The sequence below is a fragment of the Hemiscyllium ocellatum genome, chromosome 1 (genome assembly GCF_020745735.1).
Source record: "Hemiscyllium ocellatum isolate sHemOce1 chromosome 1, sHemOce1.pat.X.cur, whole genome shotgun sequence".
NCBI classification, from domain to species: domain Eukaryota; kingdom Metazoa; phylum Chordata; class Chondrichthyes; order Orectolobiformes; family Hemiscylliidae; genus Hemiscyllium; species Hemiscyllium ocellatum.
The window spans coordinates 45,622,195-45,643,261 of NC_083401.1; the positions used below are offsets into that span (position 1 = coordinate 45,622,195).

The 21,067-nt window shown below is 39.9% G+C and overlaps 1 protein-coding gene across 7 annotated transcripts in view; it reads right to left on the reverse strand.

Moving 5' to 3' along the window:
* Positions 1 to 21,067, reverse strand: part of tcf4 (transcription factor 4) — a 606,468-nt gene that overhangs the window by 431,816 nt on the left and 153,585 nt on the right. For all 7 annotated transcript variants that reach the window (XM_060851162.1, XM_060851233.1, XM_060851285.1 and 4 more), the window contains one exon: positions 13,742 to 13,841. In XM_060851162.1, the coding sequence (XP_060707145.1) occupies positions 13,742 to 13,841 (100 nt within the window). The remainder of the gene's footprint in view (positions 1 to 13,741; positions 13,842 to 21,067) is intronic.

Genomic DNA, 21,067 nt, shown 5'->3' on the forward strand with positions numbered 1-21,067 from the left:
TTCAGTATCCAAGGCTGCAGGGACAACAGCCCGAGCCTATTCAGCCTCTCCTTATAGCTCAATCGTCCAACCTTGGCAATATCCTTGTAAATCTTTTCTGAACCCTTTCAAATTTCACAACATCCTTCCAACAGGAGGGAGACCAGAACTGCATGCAATATTCCAAAAGTGACCTAACCAATGACCTGTACAGCCACAACATCACCTCCCAACTTCTGTACTCAATATTCTGACCAGTAAAGGAAAGCTTACCAAACACCTTCTTCACTATCCTCTCTACCTGCGACTCCACTTTGAAAGAACGACGAACATCTCTTCATTCCACAACACTCTCCAGGACCTTAAGTACAGAAGTCCTGCTCTGATTTGCCTTTCCAAACTGCAGCACCTCAAATTTATCCAAATTAAACTCCATCTGCCATTGCTCAGCCCATTGGCCCATTTGATCAAGATCCTGCTGTACTGAGGTAACCTTCTTCGCTGCCCACTACAGCTCTAATTTTGGTGTCATCTGCAACCTTACTAACTGTACCTGCTATGTTCACATCCAAATCATTTATATATATGACAAAAAGCAGTGGATTCAGCACTAATCCTTGTGAAACACCACTGGTCACAGGCCTCCAGTCTGAAAGGCAGCCCTCCACCTCTGTCTTCTACATTCAAGTCAGTTCTATACCCAAATGGCTAGTTCTTCTTGTATTCCAAGAGATCTAACTTTGCTAACCAGTCTAGCATGAGGGACCTTGTCTAACACCTTTCTGAAGTCCATATGGATCAAGTCCCATTCTGCCCTCATCAATCTATTTTGTTACTTTTTCAAAAAAAAGTCAATCAAGTTTATGTGACAAATTCCCACGCACAAAGCCATGCTGACTATTTGTAATCATTCCTTGCCCTTCCAAATACATGTAAATCCTGTCCCTCAGGATTCCTCCAACAACTTGCCCATGACCAATGTCAGGCTCGCCAGTCTATAGTTCCCTGGGTTTTCCTTACCATCCTTCTTAAATAGTGGAACTACATTAGCCAACCTCCAGTTTTCCAGCATCTCACCTGTGACTACGGATGATACAAATATCTCAGCAATGGGCCCAGCAAATACTTCTCCAGTTTCCCACAGAGTTTTGAGGTACACCTGATCAAGTCCTGGGGATTTATCCACTTTTACGCATTTTAAGACATCCAGCACCGCCTCCTCTGTAATATGGACATTTTTCAAAATGTCACAATTTATTTCTCCACATTCTACATCTTCCTTGCCCTTCATCAAAGGCTGTCACTCTCACCTCACCTCTGGAAGTCAGCGTTTTTCTTCATGTTTGAATTAACGCTTTAATGAGGTCAGCAGCTGAGTGGCTATGGCAGAACTGAAGCTAAGCATCAGTGAACTTGATGCACTGTTGTTGACACCTTCCATTACTTCATTGATGATTGAGAGTAGACTGATGGTGTAGTAACTGACCAGGTTAGAATTGTATTGCTTAGTGAACAGGGCATACCTGGGAAGTTTTCCACATTGCCAGGTAAATGCCATCGCTGTAGCTACAATGAAACAGCTTGACCAGGGGCACCTATTTGCTCTTCAGAGACCTTTGCTAGAATGTTGTTAGGGCTCATAGTCTTTGCAATATCCCATGCCACTAGCTGTTTCTTGATATCATGTCCAGTGAACCAAATTGGTTAAAACTTGACATTTATAATTCAGGGGACCTCTGGGCGAGGGAATACGGTAATAAATGCTGGCCTATATCCAGTGGTGCCCACATTCAGTGAAGGGCCAATATAATCTAATTTGGTTCAGGTGGCTCATCAACCTTAATTTTGACAGCATACAATCAATTAGATATCCATTCAAGTGAGCGAGCTACCTCTTCCTTCAGCATGACATGCACAGCTTCATCTGCTTGGAAGAGTTGCCTCTGTCGCAATGTACAATAATCACTTTTTTGGTCACCAATTGGCCCACCTCAATTTGCTAGTCATCCACCATTTATTGGCTTATTATGGTGAGATGTGTCTTTATGGGGCATTTTTAAGATTAGATTAGATTCCCTACAGTATGGAAACAGGCCTTCAGTTCAACAAGTCCACGCCAACCCTCCAATGAGTCACCAACCCAGATCTATTTCCCCCTGACTAATGCACCTAACACTATGGTCAATTTAGCATGGACAATTCACCTATCCTATATATCTTTGGACTGTGGGAGGAAACCCAAGCAGACACACGGAGAATGTGCAAACTCCACACAGTCACCTGAAGTGGAAATTGAACCCAGGTCACTGGCATTGTAAGGTAGCAATGTTAACCACTGAGCCACCATGCCACCCTTTGTTCTGTCCAGTTTCTCTTGAAGAGAAGTGTTGTAAATCTGGCATCAAGGTGTCTGCTCTATGGAAAGCACAGCAAAAAAGTTCTTTTTTTCAAAAAGTAGACAAAGCAAGATGAGCGTGTCAAGTCAGACCCAAGGTTTTTCATTTGGCTTTCAGTTGCTGAAAGATGGAGTTTCTGGAGGTGAAGCTGCTGCAGACAGCTCTCTCCCTCTCTCTCTCTCTCTCGGCTGCTGCAAAAGGTCAAACTCTCTCTCAGCTTCTAGATTCATTTTATAGCAAGTGAAGGAAATCTACTTTGCTGGTTTTGCACTACCAAGGGTATGTTTATGCGATGCTACTTTATTGGAAAAGTTGATCAGTAGTAGTTATAATATTAAGTATTTAAATAGAGTTAAAGTTATGCCAATTCTTCTTTCGCATATTATTTTAATAATGGTGCAAGAATAATGTGTGTTTTGCTTAAAGCCTAGTAGTCTGAGTCACATCTAGAATGCATCACCTTTATGATTTGGAGTTCAGGAGCTGGATTTGCCTCTATTATACCAGAGTTGGAAATGGAAGAAATGCTGAGTGGAGGCCTACAATTGCCTGTCCCCCACTGTCTTGGATTCTAACACCCATGTTGAGTTGCTACTATCATCCTTTCCCCAACAATAATGTAACTTTATGAGGAACAGAGGTTTGTTCCTAACACATTTCCGTCCACCATTATACTTATTGGGATGTGAATGTCTCTGGCTAGGCCAGTACGTATTGCTCCTCCCTAGTTGTCCTTGAGACCGTGATGATGAGCTGCCTTCAACTATTGCAATCCATGTGCTCTGGGTAGACCTACATTTGCTGATAGCGAGCAGTTCAATAATTCTGACACAGTAACAACAAACTGTGGTTCTAAGTCAGGATAATTTTTTTAACTTGGAGGGAAATGTGCAGGTGGTGGTGGTGGTCCTATACATCTACTACTACCCTGTCGTTTTAGATGGCAGAGATCTTAGGTTTGGAAAGTGCTGTTAAGTAGCCATGGTGAATTGCTGCAACAGATCGTGGAGATGGGACACACTGCCGCTACTGTGCGCCAGTCATGAAGGGAGTGAATGCTGAAGGGGTGCCAATCAAGCAGCCTGCTTTGCCTTGGGTAGTGTCAAGCTCTGCAAATGTGTTGCTGGTCAAAGCACAGCAGGTTAGGCAGCATCTCAGGAATAGAGAATTCGACGTTTCGAGCATAAGCCCTTCATCAGGAATAAGAGAGAGAGAGCCAAGCCGGCTAAGATAAAAGGTAGGGAGGAGGGACTAGGGGGAGGGGCGATGGAGGTGGGATAGGTGGAAGGAGGTCAAGGTGAGGGTGATAGGCCGGAGTGGGGTGGGGGCGGAGAGGTCAGGAAGAGGATTGCAGGTTAGGAGGGCGGTGCTGAGTTGAGGGAACCGACTGAGACAAGGTGGGGGGAGGGGAAATGAGGAAGCTGGAGAAATCTGAATTCATACCTTGTGGTTGGAGGGTTCCCAGGCGGAAGATGAGGCGCTCCTCCTCCAGCCGTCGTGTAGTTGTGTTCTGCCGGTGGAGGAGTCCAAGGACCTGCATGTCCTCGGTGGAGTGGGAGGGGGAGTTAAAGTGTTGAGCCACGGGGTGATTGGGTTGGTTGGTTCGGGCGGCCCAGAGGTGTTCTCTGAAGCGTTCCGCAAGTAAGCGGCCTGTCTCACCAATATAGAGGAGGCCACATCGGGTGCAGCGGATGCAATAGATGATGTGTGTGGAGGTACAGGTGAACTTGTGGCGGATATGGAAGGATCCCTTGGGGCCTTGGAGGGAAGTGAGTGTGGAGGTGTGGGCGCAAGTTTTACATTTCCTGCGGTTGCAGGGGAAGGTGCCGGGGGTGGAGGTTGGGTTGGTGGGGGGTGTGGGTCAAGCTCTGAATGTTATTGGAGCTGTAGTCATCCAGGCAAATGGGAGTATTTTATCACACTCCTGACTTGTGCCATGTGGACATGGTTTGGGGGAGGTAGTTGATTACTCACTGCAGTATTCCTAAATTCAAACATACTATTGCGGTCAGTATTTATTTGGCTGATCGGTCGATGTAACAACTAGGTCACCAAGAGGGCCACCTGAAGAACATGTTGTATTTGTCATTTTTTGCATAATAAAGCATGCTTTACTGCATGTGATGGGGCAAATTTGGAACCAAGTGACAAAACGCAATTTCAGGGCAGGTGGCTGATGGACTCATGAAAGAGACACATTCTGAAAGAAGACAGAAGTGCTAGCATAGCAAGATAGTCCCAAAAATGTTGTCATACAAGAGAAAACTAGTAAATGTCTCCTTTCTGCAACATGCAACATTTGTAGGTCTTGATCTTTTCTCTCCTTGTTAGCATTCATCAGTGGCTCCAAGGGTGCTACAACAAATGAACCCACACCAGCTCTAAACCACAATGGGAGTTTGCAATGATGAGCTCCTCTTGCCGGCAGGAGAAATTCCACCACACAGAAGTCTCTCAAAACGCATGAAAAATATGTTGGATATCGGGTGGAGTTATGAGTGAGTATGGAAAGGGGACGGGGAAAATCTGACCGCTCATAAACACATCATAGATCATGCTAGAACAGGTTCCATTCAGAATTCTGATGTTCAACAGCTATCGTTGTAGCTAGGATACTTTTCTAGCTGATGCATTTTTGAAATTAAACACTAAACTGCCTAAAATAGCAAAAAGGAGAGATGAAGATCACGGCATTTCAATCACAAGTTGCATGCACCAAAGCATTAATAATCTATTTCCTGCAATCTTTTAACCATACTCCAAAGTCAATCTGTCCATGCACAAAATTAAACATGTGCCCAGGTTAGCAAGTCAAGTTAACCACTCTGAAATGTCCATCCCACTGCATCCAAAATTCAAATGCAAGCACCAATGTTCACATTTTCAATGGCATATCGCTGAAATGTCTATCAGTCAGCTGAAGCCCATTTAGGCCTTCACCACCCCCCCACGCCCCCACCCCCCACCAAACTCTGCTGCTACAACATTAAATTTGGTCTAAACAAGCTCAAATTCAGTCAATTAATCTGCCCTTGATACACATGACCTGTGACCAACAGTCAACTGAAACCACTGATTGTCCTGTTCCTTCAGTTGTAGCAACTGAACAATACTCAGTTCAAACAAGTTGAATCATTAATCTCAATTCCCCAATGGCCATATCCTAGTCAATAATTGCTTCCAAGCAATAATGTTGTTATATCAAAGTTTCCACTCAAATTTCTCATTTGTCAGTGCAAAATGTAACATCACCTCAGCATAACTGAGAAAAATTCCAGCACATTTTCCCAGTTGCACCTTAGCAGTGAAACCAAACCATTTATATTCAGGATCATCATATGACTTACATAGAGTATAAAGATTACAGTATTTATGCATTCAGGAAACCTAAAATTAGCAAACTTATTCATTCAATGGAAGAAATATCACTGTGTATTCCTTTATTAAACATTTGCCTAAAGCTAATAAGTGGTTTTGAAAGGTTTTTGCATTCAAAAACTTGGAAGTATTTAATCTAAAAGCACAGTAATCTTTCTTGAACTCTAAGATCTATTGTGCAGCAAAACCGGATTTAAAAGTATTTCTGAAATGACCTGTGATCACTCAAAGCATTTATCTCAGAACAGGGATAGAATCTTGATTTTTGTTTTGGAAGTGTGAAGGTTCGGAATAAAGGTTTTTCCCTATTTGTAGAATGGGAAAAGAAGAGCTAAAGGGATTAAAGAGAAAGCCCATTTAAAGCAGTGCACCAGAGACCTAACTGTAAGTTCATTTGTAACCCCTCCAGTCAAGGAGTAGTCTGCAGGATGGTAACTAAATACAACCAAAATGACATTACAAAATAAATTAGAGAAACCAATCCCTCTGATGGGGTCAGGAGTGGGGTGCTGGTAAAGACAGCATCCAAGGAGCAAAAGAATCGACATTTCTGGCATAATCCCTTCATCACACTCTCGACACTGATCTCCTGCATCTGCAGTCCTCACTTTCTCCCCTGATGGGAGTGTCAAGAATAAGGTACATATAATGGAAGTTAAGAACTAAATCCATGAGGGTGATGTGACGATAACTACCTTCTGTGTGAAGAAATGAGAGTTCCAAAAAGCTGCTGAGGATAAGGCAATTGAAAATATCAGGTTTTATTAGTTATTAAGAGATACAAAATCTAGTTGGCAAATGGAGTTAAAATGATCAGCCGAGGTCAAACTCAATGGCAGAGCAGGTTTGAGGGATTGAATGGTCTACTCCTGGAATGCCAGCGTTTTAAAACTAACTCAGGAAAGCAAGGTGACAATAATATAACGAGACCTAACACTGGCTAAGTATCTGCAACCAGATCTTTTTATGCTTTTCTAAATTGCATCAGATGCAAAAGGTGGCATCATTGTAAATTATTTCTCCCTGATGATGCAATACAGTTCCTTGAAAACCAGCCGCCCTGCAGTATCTCAGTCAAGTGTCACTCATCATATATCAGTTCAAACCAAGCCGCAATGCCTCACAGCAGGGGTGAGTGGTTTCAGTTAGTTGCAGAGGCTGCAGAACCAGGGATGGCTCTCTCAGAGCAGAGATGGTTAATGGGAGATCTAATAGGGGGAGTTTTGTTTTATATAGGGCAAACAGCAAGAGTTGGTTCCTTTAGCTAGTGGATCAGTATTAGACTTAATTGATTTAAAGTAACTGGCAAAAGAACTAGAATGGTTATGAAGAGTTTGCTTTCCTGTGCACAGTGGGTTGTTAATATCAGGACTGCACTAACTGAAAGGGTGATGGAATGAGATTATATAGGAACTTTTAAAAGGTAACTGGACATGTAAAGAAAGTGAACTAATTTGTAGGATTTTGGGGAAATAAAGCTGGTGTTTGGGACTAAATCCAGCAAGTCTTTCAAAGAATCAGCGTAAACATGAAATAGACTGTATTCCTTCAGGTCCTATGTTTCCTCAATGATTTCAGGTGCCAGCCACGAGGGAGTGTTGCACTGTTGAAGGTGTGATCTTTCAAATGAGGTGTGAAATCAAAGCCTGGTTAATCTCACATGGATGCAAAGCAATCTATGGCATTATTTTTAAAAAGTCGAGGAGACTTACTCACAGCTGCTATTATCACCACAAAACAAAATGATCTGGTCATTTTCACATTGGCAATTCTGGAAGATTGCTGTGCAGAAATTGGCAAAGCGTTTCCTGCAATACAACAGTATCTTCACTCAAAGTACTTTATCCAGTGTAAAGCACTTTGAGAACACCAGTGGTTACGAAAAGTGCTGAAAAATGCTAATTCTTTCTCAATGAAGTGAAATGAAGAAATCCAGTTGAACATGATCATGCCTCTCTATATCAGCATGCAAAACTTTTCTCTCAGCTGAAAAGTGACTAGGAACAATGATTCAGATTGATTTCATCCCTTTTTATTCCAGAGATATGAAGACCTCATTACCAAGTGACCCAGCTGAAATCACTGATCTCAATGTTGACGACAAATGAAACTGCATCTTCATTGCCTGCATGGCTCTGTACATCAGGTATCGAGCAAACAGTTTCACTTCATTTCATAGCATTAATAATTAAGTGCAGTGAAGACATAATGCTACCCAGGTCACCATGTTCATACATCTTCTTTAAAAAAAATTAGTTACATATTTTGTATATAACATTCACACACATCGAAGGAACCAAAGTTAGAGTCCTGATCACCTTTCAACAACTACTCCACAGCAAAAGAGGTCAGGTTTTGAACTGAAACCTTGGGTGTTGGGATTTTGCATTCTGAGCCATATTTTACCTATTTATGCACAATCTCACTGCTTTCAAGTAGTGCACAAGTTAAAGTTTCTTCCAATGAAACAAAAGCCAATATTTCTTTTAAATCCTTTTCATACTCTTTCCACTGCCTTTATATCCTTCTTGAAGTGCAGGGAGAGAGTTGGGAACAGCTACTAAGGGAAAGATGGGAGCACAGTGGTAATGTGACTGGTCAAGTAATCCAAGCTAATTTCTGAAGAATCCAAATGGTGGAATTTAAACATAATTAATAATTCTGGAATTGAAAACGAATCTCTATCATGGCAACCATGAAACTAATCATTGATTGTTGCAATACACAGTCGGTTTTGGTTTACGTTATTCCCCTCCAAGCGCTCACAAAAGTAGGGCCTATCTGAATGTAAACACAGCCACAAGGAATAAATGCCCTAGTTCAGAAGTATCGACAATAGGTGCAGGAGTAGGCCATTCTTCCCTTCGAGCCTGCACCACCATTCAATATGATCATGGCTGATCATCCTTAATCAGTATCCTGGTCCTGCCTTATCTCCATAACCCTTGATTCCACAATCCTTGAGAGCTCTATCCAACTCTTTCTTAAATGAAATCCAGAGACTGAGCCTCCACTGCCCTCTGGGGCAGAGCATTCCACACAGCCACCACTCTCTGGATGAAGAGGTTTCTCCTCATCTCTGTCCTAAATGGTCTACCCCATATTTTTAAGCTGTGTCCTCTGGTTCGGCACCCACCCATCAGCGGAAACATGTTTCCTGCCTCCAGAGTGTCCAGTCCTTTAATAATCTTACATGTCTCAATCAGATCCCCTCTCAGTCTTCTAAACTCAAAAGGTATACAAGCCCAGTCACTCCAGTCTTTCAGCGTAAAGTAGCCCCGCCATTCCAGGAATTGACCTCGTGAACCTCCGCTACACTCCCTCAATAGCCAGAATGTCTTTCCTCAAATTTGGAGACCAGAACTGCACACAGTACTCCAGGTGTGGTCTCACCAGGACCCTGTACAGCTGCAGAAGAACCTCTTTGCTTCTATATTCAATCACTCTTGTTATGAAGGCCAGCATGCTATTAGCCTTTTTTATTACCTGGTGTACCTGTGATGCTTACCTTCATTGACTGGTGTACAACAACCAGATCTCTTTGTATAGCCCCTTTACCGAAAATGATTCCATTTAGGTAGTAATCTGCCTTCCTGTTCTTGCCACCAAAGTGGATAACCATACATTTATCCACATTAAACTGCATCTGCCATGCATCTGACCACTTTGTCCAGGTCACCCTGTGATCTCCTAACATCCTCCTCACATTTCAACCTGCCACCCAGCTTAGTATCATCAGCAAATTTGCTAATGTTATTACTAATACCATCTTCTATATCATTAATATATATCGTAAAAATCTGCAGTCCCAGTACTGATCCCTGCGGTATCCCACTGTTCACTGCCTGCTATTCCAAAGTGGAGCCGTTTATCATTACTCTTTGTTTCCTGTCAGCCAACCAACTTTCAATCCAAGTTCGTACTTTGCCCCCAATACCATGCGCTCTAAGTTTGCTCACTAACCTCCTGTGTGGGACTTTATCAAAAGCTTTCTGAAAGTCCAGGTACACTACATCTACTGGATCTCCCTCATCCATCTTCAGAGTTACATCCTCAAACAATTCCAGAAGATTAGTCAAGCATGATTTCCCCTTCATAAATCCATGCTGACTCTGACCTATCCTGTTACTACTATCCAGATGTGTCGTAATTTCATCCTTTACAATTGACTCCAGCATCTTTCCCACCACTGAGGTCAGACTAACTGGTCTATAATTTCCTTCTCTCTCTCTCCCACCTTTCTCGTATGTGCAACTACTGTCATGAAGTCATAGAGTCACATAGTATGGAAACAGACCCTTCAGTCTAACTAGTCCAAGCTGACCCTATTGCCAAACTAAACTAGTCTCACCAGCTTGTACTTAGCCTACATCCCTCCAAACCTTTCCTATTTATGTACTTCTCCAAAAGTCTTTTAAATGCCGTAGCTGTACCTGCATCTGTCACTTCCTCTGGCAGTTCATTCCTCACACTAACCATGTAAAAACATTTCCCCTCATGTCCCTTTTAAATCTTTCTCTTCTCACCTTAAAAATATACCCCCAGCTTTGAACTTACCACCATAGGGAAATGACCCTTGCTATTCTCCTAATCAATGCTCTTCATGACATTTTAACCCTCTATAAAATAACCCCTCAACCTACGCTTCAGTGAACAAAGTCCCAGCCTATTTTTATAACTCAAACCACCATTCCTGGTAACATTCTGGTAAATATTTTCCAAACCCTCTCCATTCATTAACATCCTTCCTATAACAGGGTGACAAGAACTGAACACAACACTCCAGGAAAGGACTCACCAACATCCTGTACAACTTCAACAAGACATCCCAACTGCTGTACTCAAAGGTCTGAGCAATGAAGGCAAACATTAAACTCCTCCTTAATCACTGTCTACCTGTGGTGTAAATTTCAAAGAATTACGCACTTGAACAGGTTTCTGTTCTAAAACACTACCATGGGGTCTACCATTAACTGTATAAGTCCTGTCCTCATTTGTTTTATCAAAGTGCAATACATCTCATTTGCCTAAATTACAATCCATCTGCCACTCCCCAGCCTATTGACCCAATAGATCAATGTCTCTTTGCAATCATAGATAATCTCATTTTGCACTATACCACCAACATTGGAGTCATGCACAAACTTACTAACTATGCCTCCTATATTATCATCCAAGTCATTTATTTAAATGACAAAAAAAATAGTAGACCCAGCACTGATCCCTGTGGAACAACACTGGTCACAGGTCTTCAGTCTGAAAAATAACCGTCTACCATCACCCTCTGTCTCCTGCCATTAAGCCAATTTTGTTTCTAATTGCCAAGTTCACCCTGAATCCCATGTGATCTATCTTTACTAATGAATTTACCATGCAGAACCTTATCGCAAGATTTACTGAAGTCCAAGTAAACAATGCCTACCACACTGCACTCATTAATCTTTGCAAACAACGTATTTTAAACAAGGTGGAAAATAGCACCAGAAGAAAAAAAAACTTCAAAAGTAAATATAAAAATGGACTCCATTCACATCCGCAATTCTCCCATCACCTCGTCTGCATTCTTCAGCTGAATAGGAACTACATTTAGATGATTAGTTAGGAAGGAACAAAAAATTAACTTAACATGAGAATAATGTTTATCAAGAAGGCTATTCCCTCATAACAGCTCAACATGTTTATCAAGTGACTAGCTGAACTTCACAGAGCCTGAGAATCTGAGATTGAGTTGCTAGTTTGTACTGAGTCAGCACACCTTGGCTAGAATTGTCAAAAGGATAATGTAATTTGCCTCAGATCTCCCAGATTTGACAAGGAAAAATAATATCTGGTCTGATACTGATTACTGTCAAGCAGTCCAGATGAGAACATGGCTGGCTTTGGCTGTGATCTATATTGTCAGGTCTGCTGATCTTCACCACCAGGGCCAAACATACATTATGCCCACAAGAGTAAACCAACAGACTCAATACCTATAAATAGCAAAATAAAACTGAAGAAAATAAATAACACAACAGCAGAGGGAAAATTTAAAAGTTCATCCCATTCAATATCCCAAGATTATCTAATTCTGTCGAGTTTTATTCTCCAGCTCTAAGAGTAATTATTGTTCAATTAGTTATATTTTACATGTAACCAAATTCATTTGAATTGGCTATTAACTTGTAATATCATCCAAGTGTCCAAGTAAAAATGGCAAGCATGTTACAGATTTGGGTTAGGCTATTTGGCTCTTGCATCAGCTCTCTAAATCAGCATCATGACTTGGTGCCATTCTCTGGCCTTCCCCCAACCCTCCACTCAAAGACTTTGATTCTATTTAAATAATTATTAAATGTCTCTTTTCAAAGTCTCAACTGGGCACACATTTCCAGGGAGTGCAGATCTGAACTACTCTTGTTGTGAGAACAAGTTCTTTTTAAATCTCATATCACAATTGTTCTTTTGTAAATAACCAAATCTGTGCCCATGCGTTCACAAATCCTTTTACAAATGGAACAATTTATCCTTATTTACTCTGTGCAGCCGCTCATGATTTTGAAAACTTCTATGTGGTCTCCTCTTAATCTTCTTTTTGGAATTTATCGTCATAATGAAGTTTCTCATCTCTGAACCCATTCTTGAAAATCTCTTTTGCACTCTCTCCAATGCATTCGTATCTTCCATTATACAGTGCCCAGAACATAATGCTTCAGCCGGGGTCTAATAAGTATTTTCTACTAGGGTTGGATCACACTTCATTCTTCTTATGCCCAATGGATGGACTTCAGTCATGTTACTCCAAATGCATGCAGGAGCATTATCTTTATGGATAATATAAATTGACATTGGGGGCGGCACAGTGGCTCAGTGGTTAGCATTGCTGTCTAACAGGTTCCCAGGTTTAATTTCAGCCTCGGCCGACTATCTGTGTGGAGTTTGCACCATCCTCCCTGCGTCTGTGAGAGCTTCCTCTGGGTGTTCAGTTTTCCTCCCACAGTCCAAAGATTTGCAGGTTAGGGTGGATTGGCCATGCTAAATTGCCCATCGTGTGATACGTGCATTAATCAGAGGGAAATGGGTCTGGGTGGGTCACTCTTCGGAGGGTCAGTGTGGACTAGTTGGGCCGAAGGGTCTGTTTCCACATTATATGGAATGTGATCTAACATTATACTTTGCATTTTATTTTCATGAAATTTCATGAGCATAGGAAATAGATTAGAATTGTGAATAATATGTGCAGATAATCTGCACTCTGGTGTGATTTGGTGGAAAAAAATCCAAGTTGTGGTGAATGCACATGATAAACTATATTGCCACTTAAAATGTATTCATTGTTAACAATTGCAAAGGTTGGTATATGGAATTAGGCCAGAGTTCAGCCTGATCTTAATGAATGGCGCAAGAGACTGAATGGCCTACTCCTGTTCCTGTGTTCTAAATTATGTATATATTTCTATATATATACTATATTTGCATAGGTTTCCTACCCTTGCTATTATTAATTCTGAAGGTACATCAACCTCACTTTGACAATAACTAAATCAAGAACAATTCACATATGGACTCAGCCATTTTACATCAACAGTTGCGATCATTTGCAGAGACCAGTAAAAACATACTCAGGTAATGTTAAAATAGGGAGGAAGGTGAAGGCAGAGGCAGAGAAGAGACACTGACCAAATCTATAGCAAAGGATTGTATGGGATAGGAAACACAATATGGGTCCAATCTCTCCAGCCACTTATTCCATTTGTCCCACCTACTCCACCCCACGGATTTAATCTAGACTAGCTTCTCTGTTTGAAACTTTTTAGAAGAAAAGTGCACAAAAAACAACTGACTGTTCACCTGCATCTGAATTGGTCTGGTAACATTAAGAAAAACTGATAAGCTTTCAAACAAGTCTGCAGGTAGACACCAATAGCAGAAAACATCAAGAGCACTTACTCCACATTTGTAAAATTTGCAGCTCTGGTACAAACAGTATACACTATCATAGTACATACCTACAAGTCGGGAATTCATGAAGGAAGAGGAGGAAATGTTGTCATGCGATCCAAGGTCCCTGTTGGTCACTTGCTCATAGTGCACTCCATCACCATAGTTCTACAAACACATTAAAATAATACAAACATGATTCAACATTTTGGCAATTGCCAAACAATGTGCATGGTGTAAACATGACATCGTAAAAAAAAATTCAATGTAAAAGTGCCATCAAACACCACACACTTGTTCTTGTGTTTTAAATGTTTGATGGAAATGCAAGGGCATATATAGCGAAGTTCCTGGCTCATCAAAATCACAACCACATCATGCTGCAATAAAACATCGATTCAAATCAGATGCATAAAAAGCTCTGCGCTCAAACAGCTTACTTCAATGTTATGTTATAGTTATATTACAATACTTTTGAGTGCCAAGATACCTGAAGAGAAGTTTCTCAGTGTCTCATCAGTGAAGGCAATATCAACAGCAACAAAAGCTGCTTGATCAATAATGCCACTCTCTGCTTGTTGGTCTGTACAGACCATCTGGATCATAGCAATTAATCTGCATGTAGATGTAAAAGTTGTGATTTAGAATCTTCAAGTAACTGTGTATGCACAGCTTACTTTCCTTGATCAGCAATTTTTTACTGCCAAAAACCTTTCCGCCCAATCCATCCTCTAAAGAATGAAGCTTTCACAAGAGCATTTAGTTATTTTTACTCAACATTGCATTACTCTTGAGTCATGACAATGAATATCCTCATGATTCAACACCAGACACCACAGACAAGTACAATCCTATCTTTAACCATTTCTTCCAGTGGCCAATAGGTAGTAATCTGAAAAGACAACACCTGCCAATGCCCATTTCTTTACTACAGGGATTCTAAAGTTAGTTCCGATTCCTGCAAGATCTGGGAGCTTCGCACAGTAGACAATGAGTTTACCAAACATATCCATGAGAAGCGTCACCTTATTCACATTGCTGAAGCTCAATATCTTAGGACTTGAGAAGGGGATGGAGACAATTAGCCCCTCCACAGCAGGAAAGAAACCAGTTTCTGGACCAAGGTTTAAGAGGGTAAATTTAACAATGAGGGAGCAATTAGCAGAGCAAGAAAGATGGAAATGATTCAAGATGGAGAGAAAGACAGGAACAGAAGCCAGAACAACATTGGCACTCAACTGATTTCAAATTCTAGCTTCTAGCAGGGTTAATGAGAATTCCAGACAGAGTCATTAAACAAATACCAAGGGCACTAACAAACAAGATGACACAAGGGACTATGAGTAGTAGATTATTAACATCGAGAAATGTAACTGGATTAGGGAATTTAATAGCTTGGGGGCTCACCTGATCACTTACAGGCAAAATGATAATTCCATAGGTTATAAAATATCGGAATGGGAATAGGCCATTCAGCCCCTTGAACAATTACAAACATTCTTCACCTGTACAACAACTTCACTTATCCAGTTCTGTTGCATAAATCCCAATACTTCTCCCTAATAAAAAAAAACTAGCAATTTTTACAATCTTAAGACAACCTAGCTTTAACATCTAATTTGAAGGTGGGTGGGGGAGTAGCGTTACATACTTCAACTATTGTGTGTGTGTAGGAATGGTTCTTGGTTTTCACCCTATTAGAGGCTAGTTCTAATTTTGAGACTATACATCTTATTCAGTTTTACCTGATAAAAATAATTTGTTTTTTACAATTAATCTAACAAGTTTTTTAATGTAAACATCCCCATTAAATCACCATTAAATCCTCTTTATGCAAGGGAATATAGGTCAAGTCAATGCAACGTGCATCACTTTGCACTTTCGCCTTCATTATTATTTTCATGTATCCACACAGCCATCTTCCAAGAGCAACATAACCTTTCTGAAGTGCTCAGAAAATAAAATCACTGCACTCCAGATAGGATCTAATCAAACCTTCATGCATTTACAGTACAATGCAACTCCTTATGTACAAAATAAGGTTCACATTAGCATTGCAACTTTTGTGTTAGAATCTTTGTACAGGGACACCCAACTCCCTTCCTACAATTTGCTTTATTCATGTCCCCTCCAAAAATATTCCAATTTGTCTTTCTTGAATCTAAACAGATTATCTTAAATGTAGAATCCCTACAGTGCACAAAGAGGCCATTCAGCCCAACCCTCCAAAGAGCCATGCAGACCCAGCCCCCAGACCTCCACCTTAACACCCTTTTCCCCCACCCTATCCCCATAACCCTGCATTTACTATGGCTAATCCACCTAATCTGCACATCTCTGCACATTAAATGGGGCAATTTAGCATGGCCAATCCATCTAACCATACATCTCTGGACTGAGGGGAAACCGGAACGCACAACAGAAACCAATTCACCCAAGGTTACATCCCCACAGTGGCATCCAATGATGGTTTTGCCATTTATTTAACCAGCCTATGTCTATTTATACTGTCTTGCCACACTTTCCACATTTACTGTGGATCTTTCTGTTCTTCGAAGAGAAACAAGTAATTCAGATAGTTTCATGTCAGTTAGATTAACATATGTCACAGGAAAACAGTTAAGTCATTAAGAGCCTCACAGCACTCTTTGGAGGGTCGGTGTGGACTGGTTGGGCCGAAGGGCCTGTTTCCACAACTAACCTAATCACTTATCAAGATAAAGGGAAAATAGCTTTTAAAAGAATGACCATGCTTGCTAGAATACATAGCATTATTTGAGGAGGTAATAAACATGGAAGATGGACAAAATGCAGTCAGTATACCGAACATGGGCTTTAGAAGTATGGCACTACATTCAAAATTGCTATACAAATGGAAGGTTTGGAATTAGGCAAAAGGATAGCAAATGTGATTAAGTCAGAAAGCAGAAAGATTGATACAAGCGAACGTTCTTTTAAATAGTTAGAAATGGATAGTGGTGTTTAATTCTGGAATCACTTCTCACTAACTTGGAAATAGGCCAAAGGAAATTACATGAGAACTCGCTTACTAGACAGAAACAGGTGTGCTTAATCCTTTAGAAGACCAAAGGAAACTGCAACAGAAAATTGCTCTCTTAAGATAATGGGCTAAGAATGAAAGGCAGATTTGATTCTCATGAAGTGTCATGTATGAACATGTTAGTTAAAAAAAAAAGCAGTTATTACATACTGGATGAGAGCAGGGTCAGTGCAACGGAACAGCATTATAATTGACAGTAAAGGGTGTAAGTCAATTTGAAAAAAATTATAAGGAATCACAAGAGGTGCAAATATTTTTTTAAAAGTCAAAAGGCATGAATTCACTATTAAGGATCTCAGTAGATTTTGTATGTTATTTGACTAAGCTCTACATGAAAAGGTAAGAGTGATAGAATCAGAAAGATATGGCACATAAGGAACTCATTCAGCTCATCATGTCTGTCTTTGGAGAGGATACAATGTAGCCTCATTAAGATGCTGTCTTACCATGACAAAAAAAACAAAGGAGGAACTCATAAATTGCGTTTTTGTTCTATTAGAACTCTGCAGATTATAGTATTTATAATTACGAAAGGATAAAGCTTAGGTTATAAAAGCTGACGTATCAATATCGGAAATTGTGAAGTAATAGGAAAGGATTACTAAATGACCTTAATGGAAAGTTCTACTTCAGTCTAATACTTCTGCTTCATAATTATAGCCTATTAGCCTCAAAAGGTAGTCAAGTAGGGCATTATTAGGGGAGGTAGGTTACTATTGTAAAGAGAATTTAACAAAGCTCTTTTTCCAAAACTGGTAGTGGAATTCAAGATTATGAATGGTTAAGATAAATAGCAATACACTGCTTCTACCGATCAGTGAGACAATGACAGGAGAATACAATTTCTGAGACTATAAAGAAAGGACGATAGATCAGACATTTTTGTTCAAAGGGCAGTTAGAATGTGGAATTTTCTGCCACATTATAATTCAAAACAATTTAAGTATCTGGTTTCAAAGTGCATTACATAAATGTTTGTAAAAGAAGAATATTAAGTGCCTGCAGGTTTTTAAAAAAATGAAATTAGATGGTTGTCTCCTGTGGATAAAAATATTGGTGCACACTTGATAGATATAAAAGCCATTTCATTTATGTCACATTCTATATGCAGGTGATTGTTGAAACATGTACAAGAGTCTAAGACTGAAATTACCTTTTTGTACTCTAGCACATATATTGTAGGCATACATTTTCTAAGTATCAGAAGAAATGTTTCTTCAATGAAAGTGTGCATCAGGGTTGTCTCTGAATGTGTGCAGCTATGCACAAGTAACATACAGGAACATATCAAAACAGGGGGGGAAAAAGTTATAGCCAGGTCAGGTAGCACGTGTGGAGAGAAACATAATTAGCACTTCAGGCCGATGACCTTTCATCAGTATAGTCTATCCCATTCTGCCCAAAAGACGTTCAATCACAAGATTTTCTAAACCAAAAAGAAATAAAATCTTATATTAGTCCAAATTGAAACATGTTGATAGCTTTCAATGTTCATTCTAGATGTCATTAAATGGCCTCATCTTTACTCAGAGTATTAAGAGTAGTAAGGGTATGGAATGCTTTGCCTGCAACAGTAGTAGATTTGCCAAGTTTAAGTGCATTTAAGTTGCCATTGGACAGACATATGGACGTACATGGAATAGTGTACGTGGGATGGGCTTCAGATTAGTATGACAGGGTGGCACAACATCGAGGGCTGAAGGGCCTGTACTGCGCTGTAATGTTCTATGTTCTATATAAACAACTTTCCATTGTTCAATCAACTCCACTGGTTCACCACCACTTACTCTCTAACACATACCGATCCCTTTGTCCCAAACATGGTCTGATCGAGTAAAGCTTTTCAGAAATGTAACTAACACCCATTGGCTAATACTTGAAATCCAATTTAAAGCACAAACACACATCTTTCATCCACACATACTGTCTGACCTATTGAGTTTTACCAGTGCTTTTCTAACCTGTATTTTTCTTGTTATTTCAGAATTCCAGCAACTGCAGTACTTTGCTTTGAAAAATAACTACCCCACTGACCAATTCATTATGTTTTTAGATATTACACAAGCTTTTATAACACAGATTTCTGATGGTTTGCAATAATCTGATTCAATCAAGAGTTCTTTGCTAAATAGAATCTAGATATTGGTCTGGCTTCTTGCAATCTTCTCTATATCGTGTCGTCTTCTCTTTCAAAACTATCAACTCCTCAAAAGACTCATCCTAGACTTAATCACCAGTCTTTTGTTTTCTCTCCAACTCTTTGAAGTGAATGACTCACTTAAATTCACGCCCAGCATTTTGCATTTAAACCAATCAGTCATGACAAGGAAATGGTTGCAATTGAACTCATAAGTGGCATGTCATGTGACTTATTACAGTAATTTATCCCTTACCATCCTTCTATATATGCTGTTGACCACACCATCTGCAAATAACTGTCCTCAGGGACGAAGCTATCTGAGAATGCTAGCTTCCTCCAAATAACCTGCTTAATAGCATCCGAGCTATATCAAGGGTTCAGGATTTTTCTCCAGTGAGAAAGTAGAGTAAGGATTTTTTTTAAAAGCTTGAGATGATTTACTAAGCTTATAATTTTATTAACAATTAATACTCTAAGTAGATACTACATTAAAAACTATTAAAATTATAAGTTTGATCTTACTTATAACCATCCGGAAACAGTTAAGAACAGCTAATAATAGAATACCTAACAATATCTAAAAACAAAATAAACACCAACATTAAAAATTTAATGTTGTGCTTTACACATTTTGACCTTGTTTGTATCCCTCAAACTTTACAATTGTGCATGGTAACCCTTTGCACAGGTTTGTCTCATTTTCATGTTATGCTCTGTCGCTTAAGGTTATTCCTTAATTATTTAATAGATGTTCCTTTATGAATTTGCAAACTTTTATTAAGCTTGCTTGTGACGTTTGAAGATTCTCTCTCTTACTTATATTTTCAATCTTTACAGAACCAGAAAGGTTTATCAATTTCAAAAACTGTTCATTTCTGTTTTTATAAAAGTGATGTTTCACTTTGGTTTCGTAATAATAGTTATGTAATAAAAACCTTTGATATCCCTTATCATTTGGTTAACTCCAGTATTCCTCCTGTAGTTAATATATCTTCAGATCTATTGGTGATGCTGCCATGGCTCTTTGGAGGTCTTCTTCCTCAGTGAGTAAACAATTGTTTATGCTTTTTTTGTTGTCACTGCGAAATACTAACTTAATAAGCATGTGTCTGTTTGTCCCTTATCTCATTCTATAGCCGCTTCCAGCTGGTTGCAATGGAGTCTTTCATGGCTGAATCCTATATTAATCTTAATTATTAAAGAAAAAAATTTGAAGATCATGTCCTAACTAATTAGTTATTTCTCAATCAAACCTTTAGCTCTAACTGGATAGCACTCACAGCCATATCTCTGTTCTATTAGCTCAGAGTCCTCTCCTTAGTGACATCATATGAATATGTTAGATTCCACATGTACACAGGTGACACCAGCTCTTCCTTTTCACCATTTCAGGTGGTACTTTACAGTGTTCCATTGCTGTCAGCAAATTTGCCCAGTATCCAATCAGAATAGCTGAAATTTATTCTACTTGTAAGTTGCAAGAATGAAACAATCACCTTCAGGTTTCACCAAAACCTGTGTGTTCTCACACTAAGTTATCCTTCTTCCCAGCCACTGAGAAGTTTTGAACTTTTGCAGGCCAAGCAACTCATTTGACCCCTAGTTGAAAGCCAGCTATTCAATCATTAGGAAACATTCATTCATGCAAGCATTCGACATCTCCAGACCCGCTAAGAATTCTGTGTTCTTCAAACAGATCCCCAGTTTAACTTCATCCCATCACTGATGGCCGTATTTTCAACCTTTTCCATAGAATCAACTTTTCCATCTTTATGATCCTCCAAAAAAAATCACATCATGTTATAGCCTTCTTTGGCCAAGTGTCTATTTCTAACTGATAAATTCTGTAAATTGCCTTGGAACATTTTCTGATGTTCAAGATGCCAAGAAAATGCAAGCTGCTTTTGTCACTCAGATTTTAAAGAACATTTTGGTGACCCTGGGTTGAGAAAACTATGTCCTGGTGACACAGTATACAGTCATTTTAAATTTTTTCCTACCAAACTGGCTTTCAAGAAAGTGGCACACACAAAACAGAGCAATGGGAGTCAAAGTCAAAGAGATGTACAGCATGAAAACAGGCCCTTCGGTCCAACCCGTCCACACTGACCAGATATCCCAACTCAATCTAGTCCCACCTGCTAGCACTCGGCCCATATCCCTCCAAACCCTCCCTATTCATATACCAATCCA